Genomic DNA, 24519 nt, shown 5'->3' on the forward strand with positions numbered 1-24519 from the left:
AACAGTGATTTTTTTTGGCCATTGGTCTTTGACAAGGTGGTCTTGGTAATAATAGATGAAGATGAATAGCAAATTATCTGGAATTTGAAGATGAATTTGCTGGAATTTCACAGAGAAATATTACTATTATTGTGTTTCCCAAAGCAATTAACATAGTTTTGACGAGTTAATATTGGCTAAGATAAAGTGTTTATCTCTAGACCTCTCAGCTCAGGAAAAGCATGGACCTATTAGCGTGGTCCAGATGAAGAACACAAAAACTCTCAGAGGGCTGGAGCACCTCTCTTACTGAAGGAAGGCTGAGAGAGCTTGACTTAGCCTGGAGAAAGGAAGGCTCCAGGGAGACATCCCCACGCCCCATTCCTGGGAAAACTCAAGGCCGGGCTGGGTAGGGAACTGAGCAATCTGATCTACTTGAAGTTGTCCTTGCTCACTGTAGAGGGGCTGGAACTAGATGACCTTTAAAGTTATCTTCCAACCCAAGAATCCTATGATTCCTTTGTCAGCAGTTTCCAACTGTATCTAAAACTATCTAGCTTTAATATAGCTCAGTAAAAAAGACTGCACTTTCCTTCTTATTCCCCATCACGTCATATGCAATCCAAAGATTACTACATTGACTTTAGAGTACAGAATTGAACAAGCCCTGGATATTGAAGGGGCATGTATCCCTAAAGCTTCAGTTGTGCCAGTGCCACATGAATCAGTTGACTTTACATCAGAGTTTGCTTTTAAGCCATTAAACTATATTTCTAGTAAAAAATAAGGCTTGGAAAAGGCTTGCAAGAACAATTGATCAAGAAGTGAGGATAAGCAGCGAGCAGAGGCTAGAATGGGCTATGACACTATTTACAAATAACCTATATGAGCAGATAGTGTACTCTTAACAAACACTCCTGCTCACACCTGGCACATTGAATTATAAAAGTGGAATGTATTTATAAGCATAACAAAATACAGGCAGATGTGATAATAAGCTATCCATTTTAATAAGGGATTAGAATTCTGACCTAATTCTTTCCCAGTAGGTTTTATCACTAACTTATAAATAACTTACAGGTATAAGCATGGCAATGAAGAATAAATTAACACAATAAACAAATGCTCAGAGACTTCCAGCCCCTGCTGCTGCCACTTTTCTCAGGGAAAGACTGGAAGAGAGTGATATTAGAGTTTACTCTCAGGTTCATTTTCTGTCTGGCTTAACTCCATTAAAGACTTGAGTCTGGGGATGCGTAGGTTAGGTGAATATGAGAGCTGTGTCTCTGATTTGTTTATTGCTGTGTTTTACTTATTTGCTTTACTGCAGGTACAGCATGCACTTACAATCTCATTTGTCCTTTTCTATTATCTAAGAAGTTTTGGCATGCTTTGCCCTAACAGCTGATTAAGTTTTGGTAGCTCATTGTGATTCCACATTGCAAGCAGATTGGAGAGTTGAGATATATAGTATGATCTTTCTTGCCAGTTTTATTAGTAAAGGAAGTACAAACAAATCTTCAGGTGCCTATATTAGCTGTGCCTTTGTTCATTGGGATGTGAGTGTGCATACATGTATATGTATCTTTTTATATAAGACCATGTTTGTTGTTGTTTCCATACTTTATTAGAAAATCTGGAGAACTGCCAGTTACCTGACATAATACTCCATAGTGTTATTCCTGAGAAAATGTATTTAATATGTCTAATGTGTTCTAGCCTTCAAACAACAAAAAAATGCCTTTAGCTGAGCATTAGGTGATATGTCAGTTACGCTGTAATAGTTCTATATATGCCCCCTTTAATGTGCTTGAAAAAAGGTAAGAAAAAACAAAACTAAAACCAAAACCACCTAAATGGTCACATGATTAGTTTTCAATTTATAGGGGGTCTTTTTCTTCTTACACTTTAGTAATTTTTTTCTTCAGGGAATCTGGCATTTTCAGGTTGCCAAGGGGTATTTTTATTTGAATGTACATCTTTCTTTTTTGCTTAGGTTGAAAATCTGCTCTGAACTTAGTCCAAAAGAATGGGCTATGAGTGATACCCTTAGCAGGGTTTGGTTACAGCACCTGGTTTTATTTTTCCTTACTCTTTGCTCACTCTGATAGTAAACTAATGAATTTATTTCTCTCTTTTTGTTCATACAGCTTGAAGTTGAGATCACTGATGTAAATGGGAAAATAATTGATGGTCCAGTTCGCCTAGAAGTTTTAGTTATTGATCAAAATGATAACAAGCCATTGTTTAAAGATGGACCCTATGTTGGCCATGTCATGGAGGGATCCCCTACAGGTAAGTCCATGCCAATCACATTTCTGCAAATAATGACTGAGCAAATTCTGTGTTGATAAATGCACTGTTTTCATATTGTACAACTTTTCTTGCTGATTCTGTGGCTTATTGAATCCTTCCCCCCATAAAGAGGTGGGAGCAGCCCTTTAGGACAGCAGATAATGATTTTTGAAAAACAGTCAAGTCTCTGAAGTAAAAAAAAGAAAGACGGGTTAAAAAAAAAGTAAAGTAAGTTTGGAATGAAAGCTTCAATTTCAGTTTACGCTTTTTTATTCACATCTGCAATCAAGGAAGACAACCCCTGGGATATGATTAAGATTCAGACCAAATAGTATGTACAGTTCCTGTTCAGAGTGAGAATTCCAGCTTTATAAGGTTAGCTTCTGGAAGAGTGACTTTGTGTATATAGCATAAGGTTATATAGTATTCCTATATAATAATAATAATAAATAGAAAGCACATTATTGATATGCTAATATTGTAGGTAAAATTGAAATACTGAACAATGTTACTTCTGTAAGTACAGATACAACAGTGGCAACAAAATAAAAACACATATTGGGAGTTAAAGTTAATAGTGAAAATGTTCTGATTAAATTGATTCTTGATTTTGTCTGATGATGAAATTCTGTAAGTATAAGATATTGTTCCAAATTTCAGTTAAACTCTCCCTGCAGATGAAGGCTGAATTAGTTTTCTTCAGCTGTTATCCTCAGCTGCTGTGAAACTTTGTTGTGAGTTATTACATAGCTGTTGCTTTCCATTGAAGTAGTACTTTCGCTGCATTCATAAACGATAATTGTGTTATGTTATGGAGTTAATGTGGATCTTGGTGAAAGAAATTGAAACCAGTCAAAGCTCCTGTTAATATCAGTGGAGTGACAGTGATCTAATAGAGATCAGATTTCTCGGTTATATATTTGTAACATATACATCACTGAACACAAGGCAACTTAAAGAGTTGAAGCTGTGAGTGCAGATGTAAGGTTTTAGTTGTATGGGTATTCTGGAATATTTTGAAATGAAAATGGAATCAAAGTATATTATGTCTTTCTGAATATTTAACATTCATAGAAGCTTAATGCGGTGATATGTGCTTTGTTTACACTGAACAAGGATAGACATTACCTTTCACTTTTTTGTATTATATATTCATAGGACTAGATGCTATTCTTTGTCATTACTTTATTATTTATGTAGTTTCTAGAAATCAGGTAACCTTTTTAGTGAGTTTTGCACTTTTACATATAGCTGCCATTGTCTGTTTGAAAAGCTGTAGGTAGGAAATGCATTAAGAGCTGCTCCTTCATCAGGTTCAAAAGAGTTTTCAGGTAAAAGTTCATTTACCATACTTGTGACAAGCATGTAATGAACCTGTTGACAATCTTTTAATTCAAATAAGAAATGTATTTTGTGAGTAAGGCTGCAAGTGGAACACTCTTTTCTGTTGTAGGTCTCTAGTGCATTCTTATTTCAGGTATCAATCCCTTATTCACAATTCAAAACAAACTTCTTAGATTGTCCCACATCCCATTTCCCCTGTAACAAGAGTTCTGTAATTAACTGAGACCATATTGCTAACAAAATGCACAGTTAATAGTATGTAGCAGAATGTGTCTATTAATCAGGTCAAGAGTCCTACTTTATCATTTGAACCAGAGCAGCATCTTGTCATGCTCACATAGATACACATTCCTATATCACTGAGTAGGATGGTGTAGCTTAGATTGACAGCCCTTAAATCCAGCATTTTTGTAAAAGAAGTGGTGCCAAACAGCTCAAATACTGCATTGTTTAGGCTTTACCCAGCTGGTAGTATATGAACTCTGTGTATGAGTTCCTGCAAGTCTCAGTGGTCTCATCTCTCTCCATCAAAACAAAAGTCTACACTGCTTACACACCGCATGACTTTCTCAAGCAATATTTAGTCTAATATTTAGCTTTCACTGCTAATTATGGGTTATGGGACAATATTTACCCATTATCTGTTATATGTTCTATCTTAAACTCTATACTGTTTCTTTTCTCTGCCAGTTGTTTTTGTTGGGTTTTTTTGCTTGTTTTAAACTGGCAGTTCCTTATTTTTGTTCATCTATAAACTATCCTTGCTTTTCTTTTTTTTTCACTTATTTTGTTCAAGTTAATGTTTCTGATTTAAGAGAAACATTTCTCAGTCCAACTTCCAGTGAATTCTTCTGTAATTGTTTTCATCCATTTTCTTTTTATGTACTTCAGTATTTATCCGTGTCACATTTGGCATTTTGGTTATATTGCCTACTAGTCAAAGTTTGAATATTTTGTTTTCAAGTTTATCTTTTCTTATCCTCTCCCTTTTTCCCCCAGGTATTCATCACATCAAACTTCATAACCTCATTTTCCTGGTGTCAGGAACACCACTACCTGCAAAATTATTTTGTATAAAAGTGAACCTGTAGAATCAGTGTTAGCTAGAATCTATCACAGTTCTCTACACAGATGGCATCCAGTCAACCAAGGTTTCATGTCGTTTACAGCTGTTTTCCATAGTTCTTCACATTTTATGGCTTATATCTTAAAATCATTCATCAGGTTCTGCTGTCTTGCTGCTCCCAATCAATAGCTGCACTGCACAGCTTGATAGAAATCTTTATGTGTGTGTGTGTTTGCATGTATGATTCCTGATTCCTTCTTTTTGTGTTAAAATTGAAGAGTTGTATTGCTTTTTTGAAGTTCCAAAAGATAGGCTTTGCATACATAACCTTACTTCTATCACAGCCACCTTCATCTTCATTCAACTTTTGAGTAAAACCCATTCTCTGAAAGAGTATTCTGGTGAAAAGTAAAAAATGCTCATATAGGTATCTTGGACTTGTCTTCATGATCACTGCTCAAAATGTAAATGTCCTTGTATTCCTATAATTCAGTTATGAGAGATGTATAATTATGTACAGAAAGATATACTGGACTGTGAAACCTGCCTGAAGGATTCTGAGGCCTTGTAGAAGGGTTCAGATGATGCTGTTACCTTTCTTTATTGCTGTCTTCCTGTGTTTTCCTGTGAGGCCATAATTTCAGTATTCACAAACCCAGTGGAATTTTCTAGTGACACTCCACTTAATATTGATTCTGAAATTGCACCTACACATTGTCTGCTATTCATGAGAAATACCAGAAATTTACTAAGAAATAAAACTTGGAGAAAGTTAGTATCACAAATTTAAATACATAATCCTTAATTTTAATATTCAAGTGAATGTTCATGTTGAACTTCCTTGATGTTGCTGTACAACACACATTCCAGCTTTTTATTTTCTTCCAAAACGATGTTTTTTCCTCAGTGATTGGAAGGTTTAGTTCTTTAGTTAGGGGTAGACAGAGAAGTTGAAGTGAAATGCTGGGCCAAGTCCTCCTTTCTCTGTCCTTGGAGACAAGTACAAGTAGAAGAAAACAAAAAGTCCCTAGGAAATAGTATGTAATTTTTGCATTTATTTAATCTGTCAATTAATAAAGAAAGAATTATTTGTGCAGAGTCCCATTGAGGATGTATTTTGGTGGTGTTTTAACTCATTTTCTCTGTTACTAAGGTCATTAACTTTTTTTAGAGGGACTTTGGAACTTGGAGGGAGCACCACTGCTTTTTTGGACATGCTCAGTTTGTGCATTATCACTTTACCAGAGAGGCAAAAACCTGGGCATAAATACTGAGAAGATAAATCTGTATTTGCATTATGTGAATAAACATTCATCTGAATTTCAAGCTAAGGCTCGTCACAACTTCTAATTAATTATAAAAATATGTAATATAATAACGTATTTCTTTCCTGATATATCTTTCTTGGAGAAATTTCATTACATAATTAAAGTTAATTGCTTTTTTTCTTGGAAAATTATCATATTGGAAATAGCCTACAATCAAATTCTAACAAAAGCACACTGAAATGTACACCTAAAGTATACACTTAAAGAGACCATAGATGTTTCCAGATTTAGGAGGTGTTTTCCTGGAAAAACTGCAAAACTTGAAGATATTTATTACATAAAAAAGAGAGGGGAGAGGGGAAGCAGGGGAAGGGTAAAAAAGAAGTAGAGAAAGAGTCTGAATTTATAGAATTAATTTGTTTTGTAATTTCTTTATGAGACTGAAGTCAGCATATATAGACCAGGAAAATAACATCTGAACCTTATTCGGTGACACCTATGCAACTTTTCCACTGACTGTAATGGGTTTTGTGTTAACTGTACTTCTGATTTCTCACAGTTGTGTTTTCTAGGTTATGACCCAGTTAATTTCCTATAGATCTTGGATGTATCCAGCTGCCAGATCTAGAGTTTAGGATGTGTCCTGCTGCAGATTTACCTCAGTACATTAGTGAGGATAACTCTAATCTTACAGATTACATAGGCAGGCAGAAACATTTGGATGTCTTGCTCTTTAAAGGTTGGCAAATGAAGACTGGTTAAATGAACTTGGCAGCCCTTTCATTTCACTTGCTGGAGGTGTTAAACAGAAATTATTTTGAGCACATTTGACATTATGCGACTTGTAACAGTATGCTGCAAGCCCAGTGGGTTAAAATCTTAACTGCAGTGGTTGAGAAAATTGTTTGAGAATTGCATTTTAGAGAGTAACTTGTTTTCCATGATGTACAACAGCCTGAACCCATTGTGATCCAACCATGGAGGCCAAAACAAAGGCTGAGAAATGTTTATAAAAAATTACTAGAAATAAATGAACATTTAAAGACAGAGAGGAAACAGAAGGAATTAGGATGAATAAGCTAAAGAGTTGTTCAGTGTCATAAAATAATGTAAAAATGGATAAAGCATGAGGAAGGGTCTGAAGCACTTATTATTGATTGCTATGCATTGTGCATAGCTGAGATTTGGATAAATGAAAACTTGTTCTGAAGATGGTGTCTTCTTATCAAGAACAACAAGCCAGGATGCAATTTATTTTTCTGTTTGGTTGGGTTTTTTTGTGGAGGAAGTATTGTGTCTTTTTGTTTCTTTGTTTATATGCGTAACCTTGCAAAGCAAAAAAGATTAGTACTTAATATAAATGAGACTTGATGTGATAGATGAGAAAGATACAAGGAAAGGCAAACTGCAAGTAGGCTGCCTTAGCAAAAGTGGCAAGGATAGATGAAGTATTTCTGATATGCACTTGTCATCTCTAACACATTTCAGATCCTACGGTAGTATTTTCTGGGCTATGCTGTGTTTATTTTGTTCCTCGCAATTTCTGCTGGTTTATGGAATAAGAAGCTGTAGAATGAATAAAATTGTGTTGAAAGTGGTAAGTTTTCCAAGCCTTAATGAGGCTGTGGCCTAGGAGGCCTCTGAGATAAAGGAAGTAAAACAATACAGAAAAGTCTGTCTTTGGAAAAGAAATTAAAAAGGCTTTTTTGCAAACCTCTTCAGTCCTCCACTGCTGGTGATGGAATGCTACGCTTTGTGTATAGCTCAGCCTAGCAGTTTTTTATTTCTGTGTACAAATATGTGTAGTTTTGTACATACTTTAAAAACCATCAGTAACAAAGTTTTAGCAATGTTGTGATTGATCACCTTCATTTCAGAAAAAAATGTACTCTCTGCCTTGAAGGTTTTGTAATCTAGCCTGTAAATGTAAACTAGGTATGAACTAGGGAGAAACATCTGTAATGTCAATATTTTATTTCTCAAACAGAAGCCAGTTGGCTAATTACAGCTGCTTAATATATCTCAATAGGAATTTCTTCTCAAATCTCTGTGGGATAAAATGTAGCTGTATAAGAATATGGTATAGTGTGTGTGTCTGTAGTATGCATATTTTCATACATATATATGCATATATACACAAGATATGTATAACTTACAGAGAGTTGAACATATACAGACACACAAGTACTTATCTTTTAGTAGGACCTAGGGATCCTGGGATGTTCTAATTACATTACATGCATGATGAAAAGATACATATTTATTAGTAGTATATTATATTATGGTGGAGAAAGATGTACATCCAGTTTAATCTGCCTATGTTTTTCCGAATTTGAGAGGAACAACCCATTAAAGTATCATCTAGTAATTACCAGGTGTCCAGCAGTGCAAGTGCAGTTAAACCAGCACATTTTGAGGAAATTAAAATAATCTCATGTGTAGCAATTAGCAGTTCACTCAAATTGAGTATGTGATATGATTGGAAGCAGGAGTATGAAGTTCACTCCAGGGTTCAATTATACTTTATTTTCAGCAGAAACAGGTTAGACTCAGGCTCCAGATCAGTTTAGGTGCACAGGTCAGAATTAGAGGCTTGTTTGTGAGAACAAGAAATGATGAGCCACTCACTTCTTCAGCCCCATACAGAAAATTCCCTTTGATTTTGTTCTTTCTACTGCTCAGCTAACTTGTTTGCTCACTGTCCCTCCTGCTGAAATGAGCTTTCATCTGCTTTTTTGTAGTTATATGTGATGATATACCAAAAATTAGTGTTAAGGCCAGATCAACTTTCATGCCTAATGCTAAAGGCCATAAAAGCATCATGGTATCTTTACCCTGGACATTTCATGCATTATTCATATTCCACATGCAAAACAGTGGAAGCAATGATGGTCAACTTATTTGGCTCTTTTAGCATTATAGCCCAGGTTCATTAAATAAAAATAAGCATCTTTCTTAGTTAAAGAACAAATAATTTTTTTAAAAAATGCTGGAGTCCTTGTTGGGTACATGTTTAGGGGCTTTTATACCTGTTTTACATATCTACTCTGTCCTCTTAGAAAACAGAAGGGTGATCTTTAAAGGCTGAAGTAATCTGGACACATGAGACAACTTCATCTATATAATCAATAAATTGAAAGATACTGTAGTGCCAAGAAAATGTTGTCTGGAAAAAAATGCATCAGTGTGAGGCATCCTGCAGAGTGGTACTGCAGCTCATTTGATAGGTTTTGTTAGTGGAATAAAACCTCATTTTGTGTTGATATACTTGTAAATCCCCATTCCTGGATATTGTCTTCCCATCACGCATTTGCAGACCAGAAGCCTTGAAGGTTATATGGCCAGCTGTGCTTTAAGTCAGTAGATTGCCAGCATCAGCACCACTATATTTCATCCATAAAAACCTTATCACTGCAGAATGGCAGGGTTATTTATGTGCGTGCAAGTTAGTCTGATTATTTTTCCCAATGTTATTTGAAAGATATTATCTGATAAATAGTGTCTTTAAAAAGAGACAGAAAAGAGGTGTTATTTTTAAAATGTGGGTTCGTGTTTCTCTTTCCCTTTTTCTCCCATTTCTCCCTTTATTTCATGCCCTCACAGTCTTTCTTTTCCCATCATTAAATACAGTGCTTGGGGTTTAAATTGCAATCTGTAGTCCCATGAAGTCAAAGATAGTTGTACATAACATTTTGAAAACTGAAAGCAATTACAGCAGGAAAGGAAACATTAGTGAGAATGGCTGAACAGTAAAAATGAAATGGAAGAAATAATGGCAGATAATCTATTTTTTATCATATAAAAGTTTTTTTATTGATAGAAATATTCAAAATATCTCACTTGTCTTGGATATGCAAAAATTCTAGAAAATGTAGCTTCTTGATCTCTTTATTCAGATACATCTTTTAAGTACTGAAAATGTCCACCTTTTCATGCAGCTATTATTTGCACATAAAGTTGCATTAAGTGCAAGCATATTTCTGAGTAGCAACTTTCCATGTCTGTCCACCAAAAATAGTTCAGGAATTACGTTTATTTTTGGAAATCAAGTCCTGTTAGCAAGCACCTCTAACATGCTTGAAGGTTTTCAAGTAAGTAAGAAAAGTTTTAAAAATGGCACGTTTTTGGTACCTCAAGAATATTCTGGTAAAGTTAAAAAGCTTATTATCAAGTTTCTTGGGGGGGGGGGGGAGGTTGCTGTCTGCTGGCGTATAGGATATACAAAGAATACATGACTGAGTTAGAATCACACATAAGAAATGAGATTGGTTTTAGGTGAAATCTCACAGTTCCCATCCATCTTCTGCTGGTGTATTTTGTAAACTGCCAGTAGAAATGTCTTTTAAATAGGAACCTGAGAAAATATTAAAAGATACTTATTCAAGACTGTAATTTTTCACATTACAAATGTAGCTCATCAATATTATGTTTTAAGCCTACAGAAATAAAACATGGTTATAATTATTGTAGTTATCATCAAAAGGATATCTTACAGTTTTCATGTGGCTCTAATATTATTTCATAAAATTCTAAACCTATAAGGGGAAACCAAGCAAACAAAAGAAGTAGCAACAAAAACCCCTATAATGATCACTTATCTGTCAATCAGTTGAGTTTAAATTCCCTTTGCTCATTTAAAAAGTGTTGTAATTTCTCCAAGGTTTAAATTATGATGACCACTGTGTCACAGAATGACACAAAGGGTTATTCTGAAGGTGTCTCATGACTGAAAAGCTTAATTATATTCACCTGAAGTAGATGAGAAACAACTGGATAGGAAGGCCACATTCTAGTTCTGAATACATTCACTGGGGTATTAAAAATGTTTTTCAGGAACACTTAGTCTTATAAAAAGGTGGAAAACCATGCAAAAGATAGTGTGGTAGATTTTAGAAACCATTCACAGCTAGCAAGTGCTGCCTCCAAGGTGATTTTATTGAACATTGAGTGTATACAATAAACAGATGCCAGAAACAGCACATTTGAAACCACTGTACATGTATATTTGTTTTCTAAATATAAATGACTGGGATAACAGACAATGAAGGTCTATTTGAAAAATATTTTAAGAGTTTGAATCTTGGCTCTGTTTTTCAATTACTGTTTAAAGCAAAATTGCCCTTGAAGAAAATTAAATCAATGAGTATAAATTAATTCATCTTTAAAGTAATTTTAAAGTTATTGGTAAGAAAAAGTCAAAGTGAAACAGTGTTTGGTGGTTGCCTTTTAACACTATGAGTTGTTTTTTCTGATTTTCTCTTTCTAAAAACTATGGAGAAATTCACCTAGTCTTTCAAAATGTTTCAGTAGTAACAGAAGTGCAACAGAACTATAAACTTTTCACATTTTCTTTCTAGGAATTTTTATTTTGATTCTTATTACCTCTGTCTCTACCACACTGTAGGTCAAATCACAGTGTAAGAAAAGCAAGAGTTGGGGAACGGTTGATGTAGTCTTCAAATGTATTAACTTACCTGAGAAAGCTGTGATACACCTGTTCCTCCGTTAAGTATTCCAGCTCTTCTGTTGAGTGATCTGCTGCCATGCTTGTATTTGAATCTGATTCCAGGATTGTTGTTTCCTTCCCTAACTATTGACCAATAGTATAAGTGCCCTTATTCTCTAGAATTGTGTATCCCATCATAGTAAGCAAGTCAAAGACAGCACATTATACATATCAATGTATGACTGTCAGTAGAATATTCCCTCACATCTCAATTTTTCAACTAACTGGCCATATCAATACACCAAGGTTCAGCACCTACTTTCAGAAATAGGTATCATCAGCTTCTTTTTAGTTTGCAACACTAAGTCAACTTCCCAATTCTTCTCAGCAGTGATTGTAGATAATAAGAGTTTAAAATCCCAATCAAAACAACATGACCGATAATCTCACTTTTCTCACGTAGCTAATGAAATATTTGGAGTAATTTCACTATCAATCACTGACGTTCATGGCTGTTTATCTAGTAAAGCCTTTATCATCATCATGATCTTAATCTAGTATCAGTACAAATGAATTGCCTGCCTGCTTCTTAGGGAAATAGTTGACAACAAAAAATGGGGAGCTAGGATTTTACGTATTCAGACAGGAACAAGAATATTCTTTTCATTTACTTGCAGTGAATGCATTCTCCATGGAGAAGATGGAAATACTGCTATTCAGGGACAACATGATTTCTGTCTGTTTGTGGGCAGGGATATTATGAGTATCTCAGTTCTCCCAGTGTTAGTATATGTACCTCTGACTTTCATATACTGCAGAGTCAGGGACTCAGGACTAAAACTTATGTAGATCCAGTTTGGAAAGAATTCCATTGACTATATTTTAGAAGTAGCTATGCTGCCCCTTTGTATCCCAGCAATTTAGACAAAAAATGAATGGCAAAGATTTTCTTCAAGGTTTTCCAGAAAAATGAAAAATTAAGGGATATTGAGTTTTCAGATGTAAACCCTATGACTTTGTTTTCTGGTTTTAAGTTTTGTACAGCAAATCAACATCATGAAGCCAAAATATTTTTTTATTCAAAACTAAAAGATAATCTGGTTAAATTCTTTTAGCTGATTTTTCCATAATCCTTACTTATTATATTTACAAACTACTTGTACTTATAAAAATGGATAGTATGATGTTTATGCTAAAAATTATCATGTTGGTGAAGGTAATGTGTGTGGTTTTTTGGACAGCTCCATCTCAGCTTCAGTTTCCTCTGTGGAACATCTCAGAGGAAAGCAAAGTATGATGATCACTTTAAAAGAAATTAGTACATTCTATTTCTAATGTCTTTTAATTTTAAACATCAAAACCATTGTCATGAACCTTGCCAGGGAAATTTATTTTTAACGTGGTTTTGAAATTGAGAGACACTCCTCAGGACAAAACTATTTTAATTGATGAAATAATCTGTGGTACACTGCAGCTTGTCCATAGGGTCATATATACATTATGTATTATCTTCCAGCCTACCTGAAGGTGTAATTTTATTAAGTACACAGGCAAACAGTGTTTCTTGGCCTCACTGCTTTAGGCTTTACAAGGTCAAATTACACTTGATCTTGAAGAGACAGGTACACAGATTGGAGGGCCCAAAAAATCCCCTAAACCAAACCAAAAACTACAACACCTCCAAAAAAAGGCAACTCTGCAAATTGAATTTCTCAAAACTTTTTCCTTTCCTTAGATGAAGATATGTTGATTTGTTGCTTCAAGCTGTAGTCGCTCATCTGTAGTGACATACAGCTCTGTTGTGCTTTGAAAATATTGCCAGTGTCTCGGTATGTTTTTACAATCTGAATTCCATGTTGCTTGATTAAGTGCTTGAACAATCTTTTTCTTTTTTTTTTACCATTGCCAATTATAAATGCAGTATCTTTCTTTAAAGGAGTTTTCAATTTTTTTAAGATGTCATTATTTAAAAATATTTCAGCTCTTATTTCTTGCCATCAACCCTGTGCTTCTGTAGTGTATCTAAGTTTGGGGGAGGCATCTCAAACACTCAGGTTAAAGGGTGTGTCAATGAAAGATCTCTTTGTGGTTTCTTGTTAAATGACAATTCCTTGCGTCAGCTGAGATTGGCATATTGTGAAATCAATAGGTGTAGGAATGTCAATGAAATACATGCAGGCTTGTCATTACTAAAAACCGATGTGCTACAAATCCAAGCCTTTGGAAACAAAATTTGCAACCAGTGATATTTAACATAGCAAAAAAAGAGAAAAAAAAATCATTCTTGCTGCATCATCACATATTTAAGTCAGAATATGGAGATAATGTAGGTCTGGTTCTGCTGGTGGAATGTACACTGATTTCAGAAGGGCATCAGCATCTCAGCTGGATTCTGTCCAAGACTTTTCTTTCAAAATTTAATTCACTACCTTAATTTTCTTTTTTATTATGTTGCGTGAACCATTAATTAGTGTCAGTGATTTTGTAGTTTGAATTCTTTAGCACCTGCAGCACCTTTGCTGGGAATCTTCATAGCAAAGTACTGCTACCCAAAGCACTCTAGTAAACTCTCTGATTCAGCACCTAGGTAGCATTTTTCACTCTTCAGAAAGTTCTCCTCTGGGGTAGAGCACCAATTATAAAAATGCAATCACAGCAGTTGCATGATATTAAAATAAAACTTATGCAGTAGCATATAATAGCAAATCAAACTATTAAACAATATGGTGTTCCTTTCTGTATGCAAGAATAGGTTGTTACTCCCACAGGCTATGTTAAGTGCCACAGTCAGAAGAATTGTAAACGTTTGCAGGATTGGGCTGGTTTTGAGCAAGCCCTGGAATGAAGCCAAGGTGAATGTAAGATGAGTAAGCATCTTGCTGATCTGTTTCAATTGAACTTGCTTTAGATTCTTTCACCAAGAGATATCAGTTAATTGTTTTAAAACAGAAAATTGATATCTAGGTACTTGGAATCCAGGATGTGCATTACACTGAGGTATAATAATGGTAGTACCAGCAGCAACTAAATGGTTTAAAGCGTTCGTCTCAGAAATTCTGCAATAGTTATATGAATAAGTTTTAGAACTCCTCAGACAAATCCTATGAGAAATGAAGCTCATACCCTGAAGCCACTGAGAGTTTTTGGTCATTAAACAGTGGCCAAAAGTTGAACGGGTAGTTATATAAATAAAAAAATGTAAATAACACCCAAAGAATTATGTTAAAGGAGGTGTACTGACATACTGAAATGTCTATGGTATAGGTATGAATAAATGGGTTTTTCATTATCAATTATCACTTTTGTATAGGAGCAACTTTTACAACGTTAGCAAAACAAATGTTAGAGAGCAAAGTTTATGACAGATTTAACAAAAATGCTATGGGCACTGCTGTTGTCATTATGTCAACTTTTTGTGCAGATTGGGCAAGTGGTCCTAATAGCTGGTTGGGCACAATTTGTCTTAGGAGTTCAGTTGCCATCTGCAACAGGGAAGGGCCATTGATATGGAAAACCAAAGCCAATAGAGGCACATCAGCATTTATTAGCAGACAGTGTAATGGGTCATGAAATTGCATACATTATGGTTTGGACACATTTGCAAGCATTGTTTTGCACACTTTCAATTTAAACAGTTTTGCCTTCTTGATTTTAGGCTGAATTCTATCATAGTTTCTGTTAACAAAAACCTACTCAAAATAAGTATGTGACAGAAAGATAGACATGTCTCTTGGGCTTCTTGTCATCTTGCTTATTTGGCAGTTTAATTTTGGGAGGTTACACTTTCAGCAGTCTTGTTATATGCTGGAGGCTTACTAAATGAGAACTAAGGAACTGAAAATTTCTACATATTTTCTTAGACACGGGAAAAAGTTAAGGGCATTTACCTTTGCTAATTTAGATAATAATTTATCTCCCCTTTGGACTCTTATTTTCTCATTGTTATAGCTGTACCCAAGGAGGTTGAATTTTTCGGCTTCAGGCTTCATTGCTATTAAATAAAGTTTTAACTAAATTCTCATATTTTAATATTTTTTCTTTTCCTTTTTTTTTTTCTCCTTATATCTGAAGAATCATTTTAGTAGCAAGCAAGCAAGTCTTTCCATTTCCCCCTTTCCTTGGTTTCCAGATTACAATTTGTTTCTCAGTTTCTTTACAGGTAGTTACTCACAACCAGAAGGTGTAGGTGAAGGACATCAAGAATTCAAAATGCTTTCCTCAGTCACTGTATCTATTAAACCAGGAGATGAAGTTTCATTAGCATACACTTCAGTCTCCTGTGAACAGATAATCCCATGCTCAGAGAAGCCTCTGCACAGAAGCATTTAGAGATGCTGATTGTACCATCTCTTGTTGTACCCTAAAATTTGGGAATTATTTGCCAAGGAACCTTTGTTTTTTATGGTTTGCAGCTGAGTGTAGATATCTCTTTCTTAAATGAAACTAAATCAGATTTCCTGGTAAAGGCAAGGATTATTTTCCCAAACCTTACCCAGAGAGGGATGCCCTACTGCACTGACTGTGGCAGAGAGTTTGTTCCTTCCCACCATAGCTCTGTATTAAATATACTGTTGTGTATAAAATGTCATGATATTTTCTCATCACTGTGTTACTGTGGCCTGTCCTCAGGGTTTTAAACAATGTGTGGTAGAGAAAAAAATTTTTTCCTTATGTGTTTTGTCATTTTCATAAGCAAGTCTGTTAGGATGGGTAGTGGTAAGGCTGCTTAAACACTACTAAACTTACATGAACTGCAGCACTTAAGAAGTAGAAAACATAAAAAAAAAATAAGTAATTGAGAGAAACCAAATCAGCTAAGGGTTTCTTTGTTACTGTAGCTGATTTCAGTACTTAAATGATATTTTCTCTTTTAAATCTGGGATATCTTAGCTGTAGGCTAGTCCCTGACATGGTCCAGGAATTACATCCTGTTGAATGTTAAGTAGGTGGTGTGGACCAATACTAATGAGGGTCTGCAGAACAGTAGCCTTATTACTGCTAGCCATAGGGGAGAAAGAAGGGTATTTGATGATTTGCTACTCTGCCTAGGGATACCAAATTTACATATGGCCTAAAACTGCTGATCAGAGCTAATCTCCATGATCGTTATAGCTTGAGGAAAGGTTTAATATTCAGGATTTTCTGAGTTTTTTTCTAAACAAAAATAGGCTGCATGAAAGTGGGATGTTGGCAAGACATGAGTGTCTGCTGCTGCCAAGAATTTTAATGGCTTGATATTAAGAAGCAAGGACTTGTGCTGCAGTAAAACTTTGCAGTTGTGTTCACAGATATTTGCTCAGTTTGTTTTCTTAAGTCTCCACTAAAACACACTTTTATCCCAGACATACCCAACAGATCTTCCCAGTACAAGAGATATGGGGACTTGGCTGCTTCATAGAGTCTTGGTAGCAGACATGGTGGCTCTAACTGCCATTGGATATTCTTAATGTCTCCTTAACAGTTTTCTGGTAGGATATGTCAGTTTGCAGTTGACACTGCCATCATTCTCATTAGGGCATGGGAGAAAGAGGTACAAAGCTTTTTTGGGGTGGGGAATCCTTTTTCATCACCTTTGTTTTAGACGTGTGCAACTTCATTACCTGCTTGTGTTTCATTGTTTATGATCCTGGGCCAAAGACAGCTGTAAGATAAAGGTAATGTGCCAGCTGAGAACTGTGCTTGGTTTCCAACTCTGCGTGCTGTGTCCCCGAATTCTAATTCAGAATTTGCTGTTATGCAGCAGCTAAAAATTTAACATCTTTCTCATGGATATGATTGGTTTATATTGCAAAGGCGATGTTTTTAAGAAATTAGATTCCTGGTCAAAAAACGCAAAAGAAAAATTTTGCCAGCTAAAACCAGGAAAGATTTTAGGAAAGAAGACTGGAAAAACATGCAATGTAATATTTCCTGGGGACAATAAAAATCAAAAACCTGAGAACATAAATGCTCCCCTCTACTGTCTACTCACCACAGCTGTGGGGGTATTATTTCAATATTTGTGATGATGAGAGCTGATGGTGAGTTGATGTGGCCTCTTGTGATTGCTGTTTTTGTGCCATTCAAAGCAAATGTTGTTTTGTGCCTGCTTTTTGATCCCTGTGTAGTATCTTTCCTTCCCTTTGCTGTAGCAAATCTGGGATGCCTTATGCCTACCAAAGCAGCAAGTTTCTTCATCTCTCTGACCCTGCATTGCTTCTTTCATAGTTCTTGTTATGAACAGTTGCAAAGGGTTTCTGAGCTATGAGAGCACAGGTTTAAATGTATACAAGTTAGGAGCTGAAACAGTTTTGCCTTACAGCACTGTTGACCTCTTTTGCATTGCATATGTTGTGTATTTTCTTATGTGTTAGACTGCAAAAACCAGGAGATGTATTTATTTAAACTTCTTTTTTAAAAAAAAAAATTGTTTCTTAAAGAGTACAAATTTTGGCTTTTTTTGGAAGTATGTGTAAGGATTTTTTTCAAGTGAGCATCTTGGATATATTAAGTGGCTTTGAAAATCTCAGCTTTGATGTGAATTAACCTTGACAGTGCTATCTGTGACATGGGAAGAATTTTGTTGCCCATAAGCTGCCAAGCAATGTATATATGTGTTGGTAAATGGCACTTTAAGAAATACATTCTTGCTCACTTATATACATTTACAGTTTGTTTTGTGCCAAATCACCACTGGAAATGGGTCCCAGGAAAGATGATCTGAGATACTGATTCCTAATTTTTCATGAGCATGCTGACCATCTATATCTTTATACATATACTTTTAAGCACATTTCTTGACTTTTCAGAACAGTTTTGGAGACGGCTGACATGGGATACAGATGTTGTTGCTACTAATTTTGATTTTTCAAGTTAATTTTCAAGAGCATAAACTCTTGCTTGCTAATTTATCTTCTTGCATGGTTGGAAGTGACTGCCACAGTTGGCAATTACAAGTTTCAATGGGGATATTTTCTCTGGGCTCTAAAGGTGAATGATGATGTTTAGATGTATTCATCACGTACCTGGAATGGGTATGTATAATTACATCTTAATTTGTAAATTCTCACTGTGTGGTTGAAGTTTATTATTTATCATATTTACGTAAAGTGGCTTATATTTTAATTTAATTCTTTTTTAGATTACTTTCAGAGCTGGGACCCATAACTGCATTATCTGCATCAGTTTTCAAAACGCTTATGAAACATGAAGGTTACCACTTTATAGGTCACACAAATTCACTTTCTATTTGGGATGTTAACAGAGACAGTTCACAGAAAGTACCTCAGCTCTGTGTAGGTCTACTAGAAAGCGGTTAGGAAAATTTGTCCTGGCTAGATTTTGGAATATATTTTTTGTTAATAAGAAACTATTGACTACTTTACATGTATATTATCTAGTGAAGTGCTATATGTTTGAGAACGAACACTTGCTGGTGTAGATTGAAAAGACACTTAGGAAGGCATTTGTAAGTGATGTCAAGCTGCGACATGTCATTTGGAATGACTAACTGTAAAGTGTGGTTTACTTCATTTAGAGTCACAGAATAATGAAGGACAAAGGGCCTCTGGAGGTTTTCTGGTCCAACCCCTCCCTCAAAGCTGGGCCAACTTTATAGTTAGATCATTATAAAGACTGTACATGGAAAACTCCTTCAGGACATAGAAACAGTTTAAACCATATTCCCTGAATAGTTTCCAAAATGCAAATTGGCTTTAGATACAGCTTATTTAGATGGAATAAAGGCTGCACAAATGCCAGAAGGATCTTTACACTTATTATTCAAATTCTGAATGAATGTTTGATTTGACCATATTTGTGGGCTTCTTTGCTCATAAAAGTTAATGTTAACAGTTTGCTCCAGTTAATAGAGCTGGGAGGCAGATGCTTCTCATTGATGAAATCTGTCCTTCTGCCACATGTCAGCAAAGAGCCTATGCACTATTTAAACTCCTGGAGCAGTTTCCTTTTAAAAGATTAAATGAACTCTAAAGTTTCTGCTTTACTGTGAGATGAAGCAACCATAACCTCCTCCCTTATGCTGTAAGATGGTTGTTATTCAGATATTATTAATTACTTCCTATTTAAGTCATCCTATAAATTCAATGTAGTGTCAGGAATCATGAATATTGCTACAATTTATGATAGAAGAGAGAGCTGCAAGTTGATACATATTTTTCTTATAAATTTAGTTCTAGAAGCAAAATAATAAAAACCTTCAACTTCTACAGCTTGCAGAAAAAAGCTTAAAAAATACAACCGTAATTTGCCCAAGAGACTAATGAACTAAATTGATTTTGATACTCCTGCTTATTAATTCATTTTAATCATGTGGGTTTGAAGTCAAATTCTGTATACACAATTCTATGTGTGATAAGTAATAATGTTGATGATTTCACACAATAGGCAAATCATAAAGTTAACAGTGTGTAAGGCTTACTCATGAAATTTCTTGGGTATATTCTTTATGTTTATAAGGAAACACAAGCAAACTGCTATGAAGCCTTTCAGGTGCTGCAGTTTCTCTTCGTACCTAATAGTTCACCCATCATGTGCATCTGTTTGGCAGAGGGACAGAAAAGCTACCTCAGAGCCATGCTAGGAAGGCAAAATTCCATTAAAATGATGGAACCATATGATATTGGCACTAAACCCCCATTTTATTTTTGACCCACATCACATGCACTCTTTTTTTTTTAGGCGGGAGGAACGGGGTGAATTGTGTATTTCAAAGATAAAAGAAGTCAGTGAGTTATATTGGCTTCAAATGCAGTTTTCTGTTATGAAAGACTTTAAGAGCCCAGCTGTGAAAAAGAAATATTTAACACTCCAGCCTTCAAGAGAATACTTCCATATCAAGCCCATGTTTTACTATTCTCATTTGTGTCTAAAAAAAAGCAGTGTTCAGTATAAGAAGAAGTGTCATCGTTTCTCTGTTATCAATAATATTACTCTATAGGCAGAAGTCATAAATCCTTAGGATTTATAAACCAAAATAAGTTTGGGAGAGATCCAATGAAGAATACTCACAAATCTTTTAACAATTAAAACCAAGGTCTATGGAAATGAGATCATTAAGGGATATTTAAGTTGTTATAGAAGAATGTTCTCAGTTTTAAAAAGTTCTTGTTATATTTTATCAGTACATAACAAAAATGTCCCTAGTGTCATGCAATATGCAATTAGCTGCAATATTAGAAGTAACAAAATGCACAGTGTTCAGAATTCCTTACTCCTAGAATGCTAAAGGCTACATGAATATTTACATTATGTAAATTGTTTGTTAGATGCTGAATAAGGTTGAACCTAGTACTATATAGCTTCTAATATAGAAAGCATGAAGAATTCTGCAGAAGGGTACAGGGAATTCATAATTCCCTTTAATTATTGGAAAAAGATGTAATGCTTTATATGTAATATGAGCTACTAATGCTTTTTACTTTTTGAAGAATAGTTGTCAAACCCAAATTATCATGTTGGCACACATAATTGTTATAATAGAAGCTATATTGATATAAAAAAGCTGCTCAAAAAGTTTGGGGTTTATTTTCCTGTAAAGATTTCTTTCACTCCAGGGTGAAACACTGATTGTGATGAATACACTGTGAAACTTGCTGTCAAAGTCAATACTCTAAAGTTCAATCTTAGAAATATAAAGAGTTAATGTCAAACTTCCAAGTACAGTCAATATCCATAGATTAAAAGAAAAAGGCAAGAATTTAAAATGTGTGAGATCTTGGATCGTGCATCAACAAACTTCTGCAACCATCTTGAAAATAAGACAGAAAACTTGACAACTGTGAAGTGGGAATGAGATGTTACTACTTGGTCCTCTACTTCCCTCTAGAGTCAGTGGGAAGAAACAGGTGTCTCTAAAGGGTGATTGATCCTCTTGTGAGCTAGTGTGATCCATAGAACTGCTAAATATCTAGTCATCAATAAACAAAATGCCAACCTAAGTAACTAAATGTCTTTAAGCTGGATGTCATCAAGCTAAATGCAGACAGCTTCTTAAGTCAAATCAACACTTGTGAAAGTCGTTTTCACTATATAAAAGTCTGTCAAATACATGTTTAGTAAGAGTAAGCATTAGGCTGGCTATGCAGACTTTTGAACAATGCGCTACTATGTCATAGATGCCTAATTCTGGTAATGCCCATGTTGTGCTATAGAAACAGAAAAATGGAAAGCCAAAGTTCAAATTCTCTTTTTACTCTTGATTCCTCTTAGGTCTGTTCATTTATTTGTTTGTTTCACTGTTATTACTGGAAGCTGGAATCAATCATGATGCACTATCTGTACACACAGTAGGCAGGAGCTCAACTTTGCAGTTTTGGCACACTGCACTTTTGTACTTTTCTTTTAAAGAAAATTTGAGGGCTAATTTTTACTTAATAAAAAAAAGAAATAAGTATTTTCTTACTTTGAATGACAGGCTCACATTCTGAAGTAGACCATTTAATTTATTATTTTTTTTTTTTTTATTTAAGAGGAAAAAACGGTTGGTTCAACTATGAGGAACACTTATATTTAATTTCTTTTAATTCTTTAATTTTATTAAGACAATTGATCTTCTAATTTTGAATAGTTTTTGTTTCACCAGTGAAAAAAAAACATTCATATTCATATGCACTTAACAGTCTAAGTCTTACTTTAAGGAGGTTAGACTTGGATTTGACTTGATCTTTTTTCACTTCCTGTAAGCTTGTGTACGTTTTCAGTTGACGTTTGCTTTTAACAGATATTTTTCTTTTACTTAACAAAACTATGGTAAAAAGGCATGAAAGCTGATGCCATTAAAGAAACTACCCAATTCTGTAATGAAAATCTGAAAGTTAAAACAAAGTTTTTCTTGTTATAAAAATATCTTTAGGCATATGTCAAATGCAGCAAAACTAAATTAGTCAGTTTACTTTATTTTTTTATAGTTTTTGACATTATATCCACCTGTTATGTAGGGCAAATGAAGGTGAAAGAAGGCTTAAAGAAACAGCAAATACTATGAAAATAAGGCAGTTATATATATTACAAAGCGTAGAGACCCTGTTTCCAGATGAGCATGTAGCAGCACTGTTTCCAGTGTCCATGTTGTAAACTTAAATATAGCAGAAATATTGCAGAATTACCAACATTTTTGGATAACAGGTCTTGAGTTCCTTCCTGTGAGATAATAATCTGTATTACTTTTGTTTTATACACCGTGAAATTAGAAAGGTTAGAGTCTGTTTAGTTTCTTTTGCGTATATTAATTAATCTCACAAAGTATTTCTGAACTAGGTCTTTTATATCTCGTTTTTATTATCACAGCTCAAAAGAAAAGCCAGGAAAGATCATAATGAAGGTTGATTGTTTGCCATTACCTCTCTTCGTTCCATGTATGCATTACTTCATTCCCTTTTCACTTCACGTAGCTGAAAACTGTGTCCTCTAGTATACATGTCATTTATTGTAAAAGGCAGATGAGGTGAAGGGAGAGGAAATGGACAGCAAATAAACCAGGGACTGAGAACAGATTAAAAAAAAAAAAAAAAAGAAAAAGAAAAAGAAAAAGAAAAAGAAAAAGAAAAAGAAAAAGAAAAAGAAAACTTTTACTGCTTAATATTAGTTTATGCTTAGCATTAATGACTGTAGCCCTGCTAATGCCAGTGGCACGTGTTTTTCATTTGCTTTAAGTGCATACATAGTTCTTGCTTTTCACATACTTTTTTTTACTATTGCTCAAATATGAGTTAATAGCAGACTGGAAATATAGCTTCTGTTCTAACTCAAGTTGGTTTTTCTATCTACAATACCCTTTAATAAATAACTATCCTCTAGAGGTGGGTGACACAATAAAAACAATCAGAACTGAGTTGATAATGTATTTAATTTGCATTGATTAACAGGCTTCTCCTGGTATAGTTGATTATTCAGGAATTCTATGGACCACAACATAAACTATAAAATTAGCTGTCCCCATTTCTTCAAACAAAAAAACTCATGTAACTAACTCTTAATATGATAATCACTAATCCATTTATTTTCATGCAGAACTATACAACCCAGTAGAATACTGAAATCAGTGGAACAACTTCTTAACTCAAAGTGTATTTTATAGGTCTAGGACTCTCCAAACAGTTTCTATTTTGTATAATTCTAAAGTCATGGTGACTGTGGTCAGATAGGCTATTAAATGTAAAAAAACAGAGAACTTACAGGGAATGGGACAAACATCTGACTTTGTGTACAGGAGACACGAGGCTCCCCTGGCAAAGCTTTGTGCTGTGTCCAGGCACCATTGCTACAGCAGAGTCCTCTGATGACACTTGGCCAGGGAAGTTCATTTGCAGGAAGACAAGATGAAAGAGCTCTCCAGAAGGGTTGTCACATCTGGATTCTCCAGATAGAAGGACTATCAGGTGTAAGAGACTTAAAAGAAACAGACTTTTTTTCTTATATCTTTCCAGCTGTATGAGTTTTTGAGGTAGTTGTGGAAGTCTTTAATGCTAAGCCAGTACTGAACAATGAGAAATTGAATGAAAGGGAACTTAAAAGATGTTTCTTCCTTACAGAGACCTCAGTATGAATTTTTTAGTGTGAGGTTACAGTTTTGTGTCCCAAAGAGTTTTGCAATGCTTGCAGGATTTGATACTCTAATTCTGATTATTCTCAGTGTTATTCTAAGTGTATTGCTACCACATGTTGATAGACGAAAACTGTGTAGTTTAGCTAGTATAGATCATTTCACACACACACAAACACTATTCAAGAGAAAGTGAAGATTTATTAGTTATTTGGGGGGGGTTTGGTTGTCTTGTTGGTTGGTTGAGGTTTTTTGTTTGTCTTCTTCAAAAGAGTGTGAGTAAGGAAGCAGTCCTGCTAATCTCAGGTCATACATTGACTATGAATGTCAAGTAAAAAGAAAAACACAGCTATATATCTGCATACCGTATATGCCTGTATTAATCATATCTTATGAGTACTTAACTTTCTCTTAGGAGTAATTGTAAACATGTACCTATTTTACATAAAAGAAATGTCCAGTCTAATCTTAAAATCCAGAAGTACTGGAATGAATATTTTCCACAGTGTGCTTTCTGTGTTAATTTTTCCTTCAGACAGTTAGTTTAGCAAAAAAAGTCAGCAAATGCATCTCTGGTCGA

General features: G+C 34.9%; 1 protein-coding gene across 3 annotated transcripts in view; it reads left to right on the top strand.

Annotated features, from left to right (window-relative positions):
- The window catches only part of CDH13 (cadherin 13), a 510139-nt gene that overhangs the window by 291869 nt on the left and 193751 nt on the right, over positions 1–24519 (top strand). For 2 of the 3 annotated variants that reach the window (XM_031051835.2, XM_031051834.2), the window contains exon 1: positions 2136–2274. In XM_031051835.2, coding sequence (XP_030907695.1) covers positions 2256–2274 — 19 coding nt within the window. In that variant the 5' untranslated portion in view covers positions 2136–2255. Of the gene's footprint in view, positions 1–2129; positions 2275–24519 lie in introns of those variants that run through there. The other variant, XM_031051836.2, reaches the window with a different exon arrangement.

The sequence above is a fragment of the Melopsittacus undulatus genome, chromosome Z, assembly GCF_012275295.1.
Source record: "Melopsittacus undulatus isolate bMelUnd1 chromosome Z, bMelUnd1.mat.Z, whole genome shotgun sequence".
Classification (NCBI taxonomy): Eukaryota; Metazoa; Chordata; class Aves; order Psittaciformes; family Psittaculidae; genus Melopsittacus; species Melopsittacus undulatus.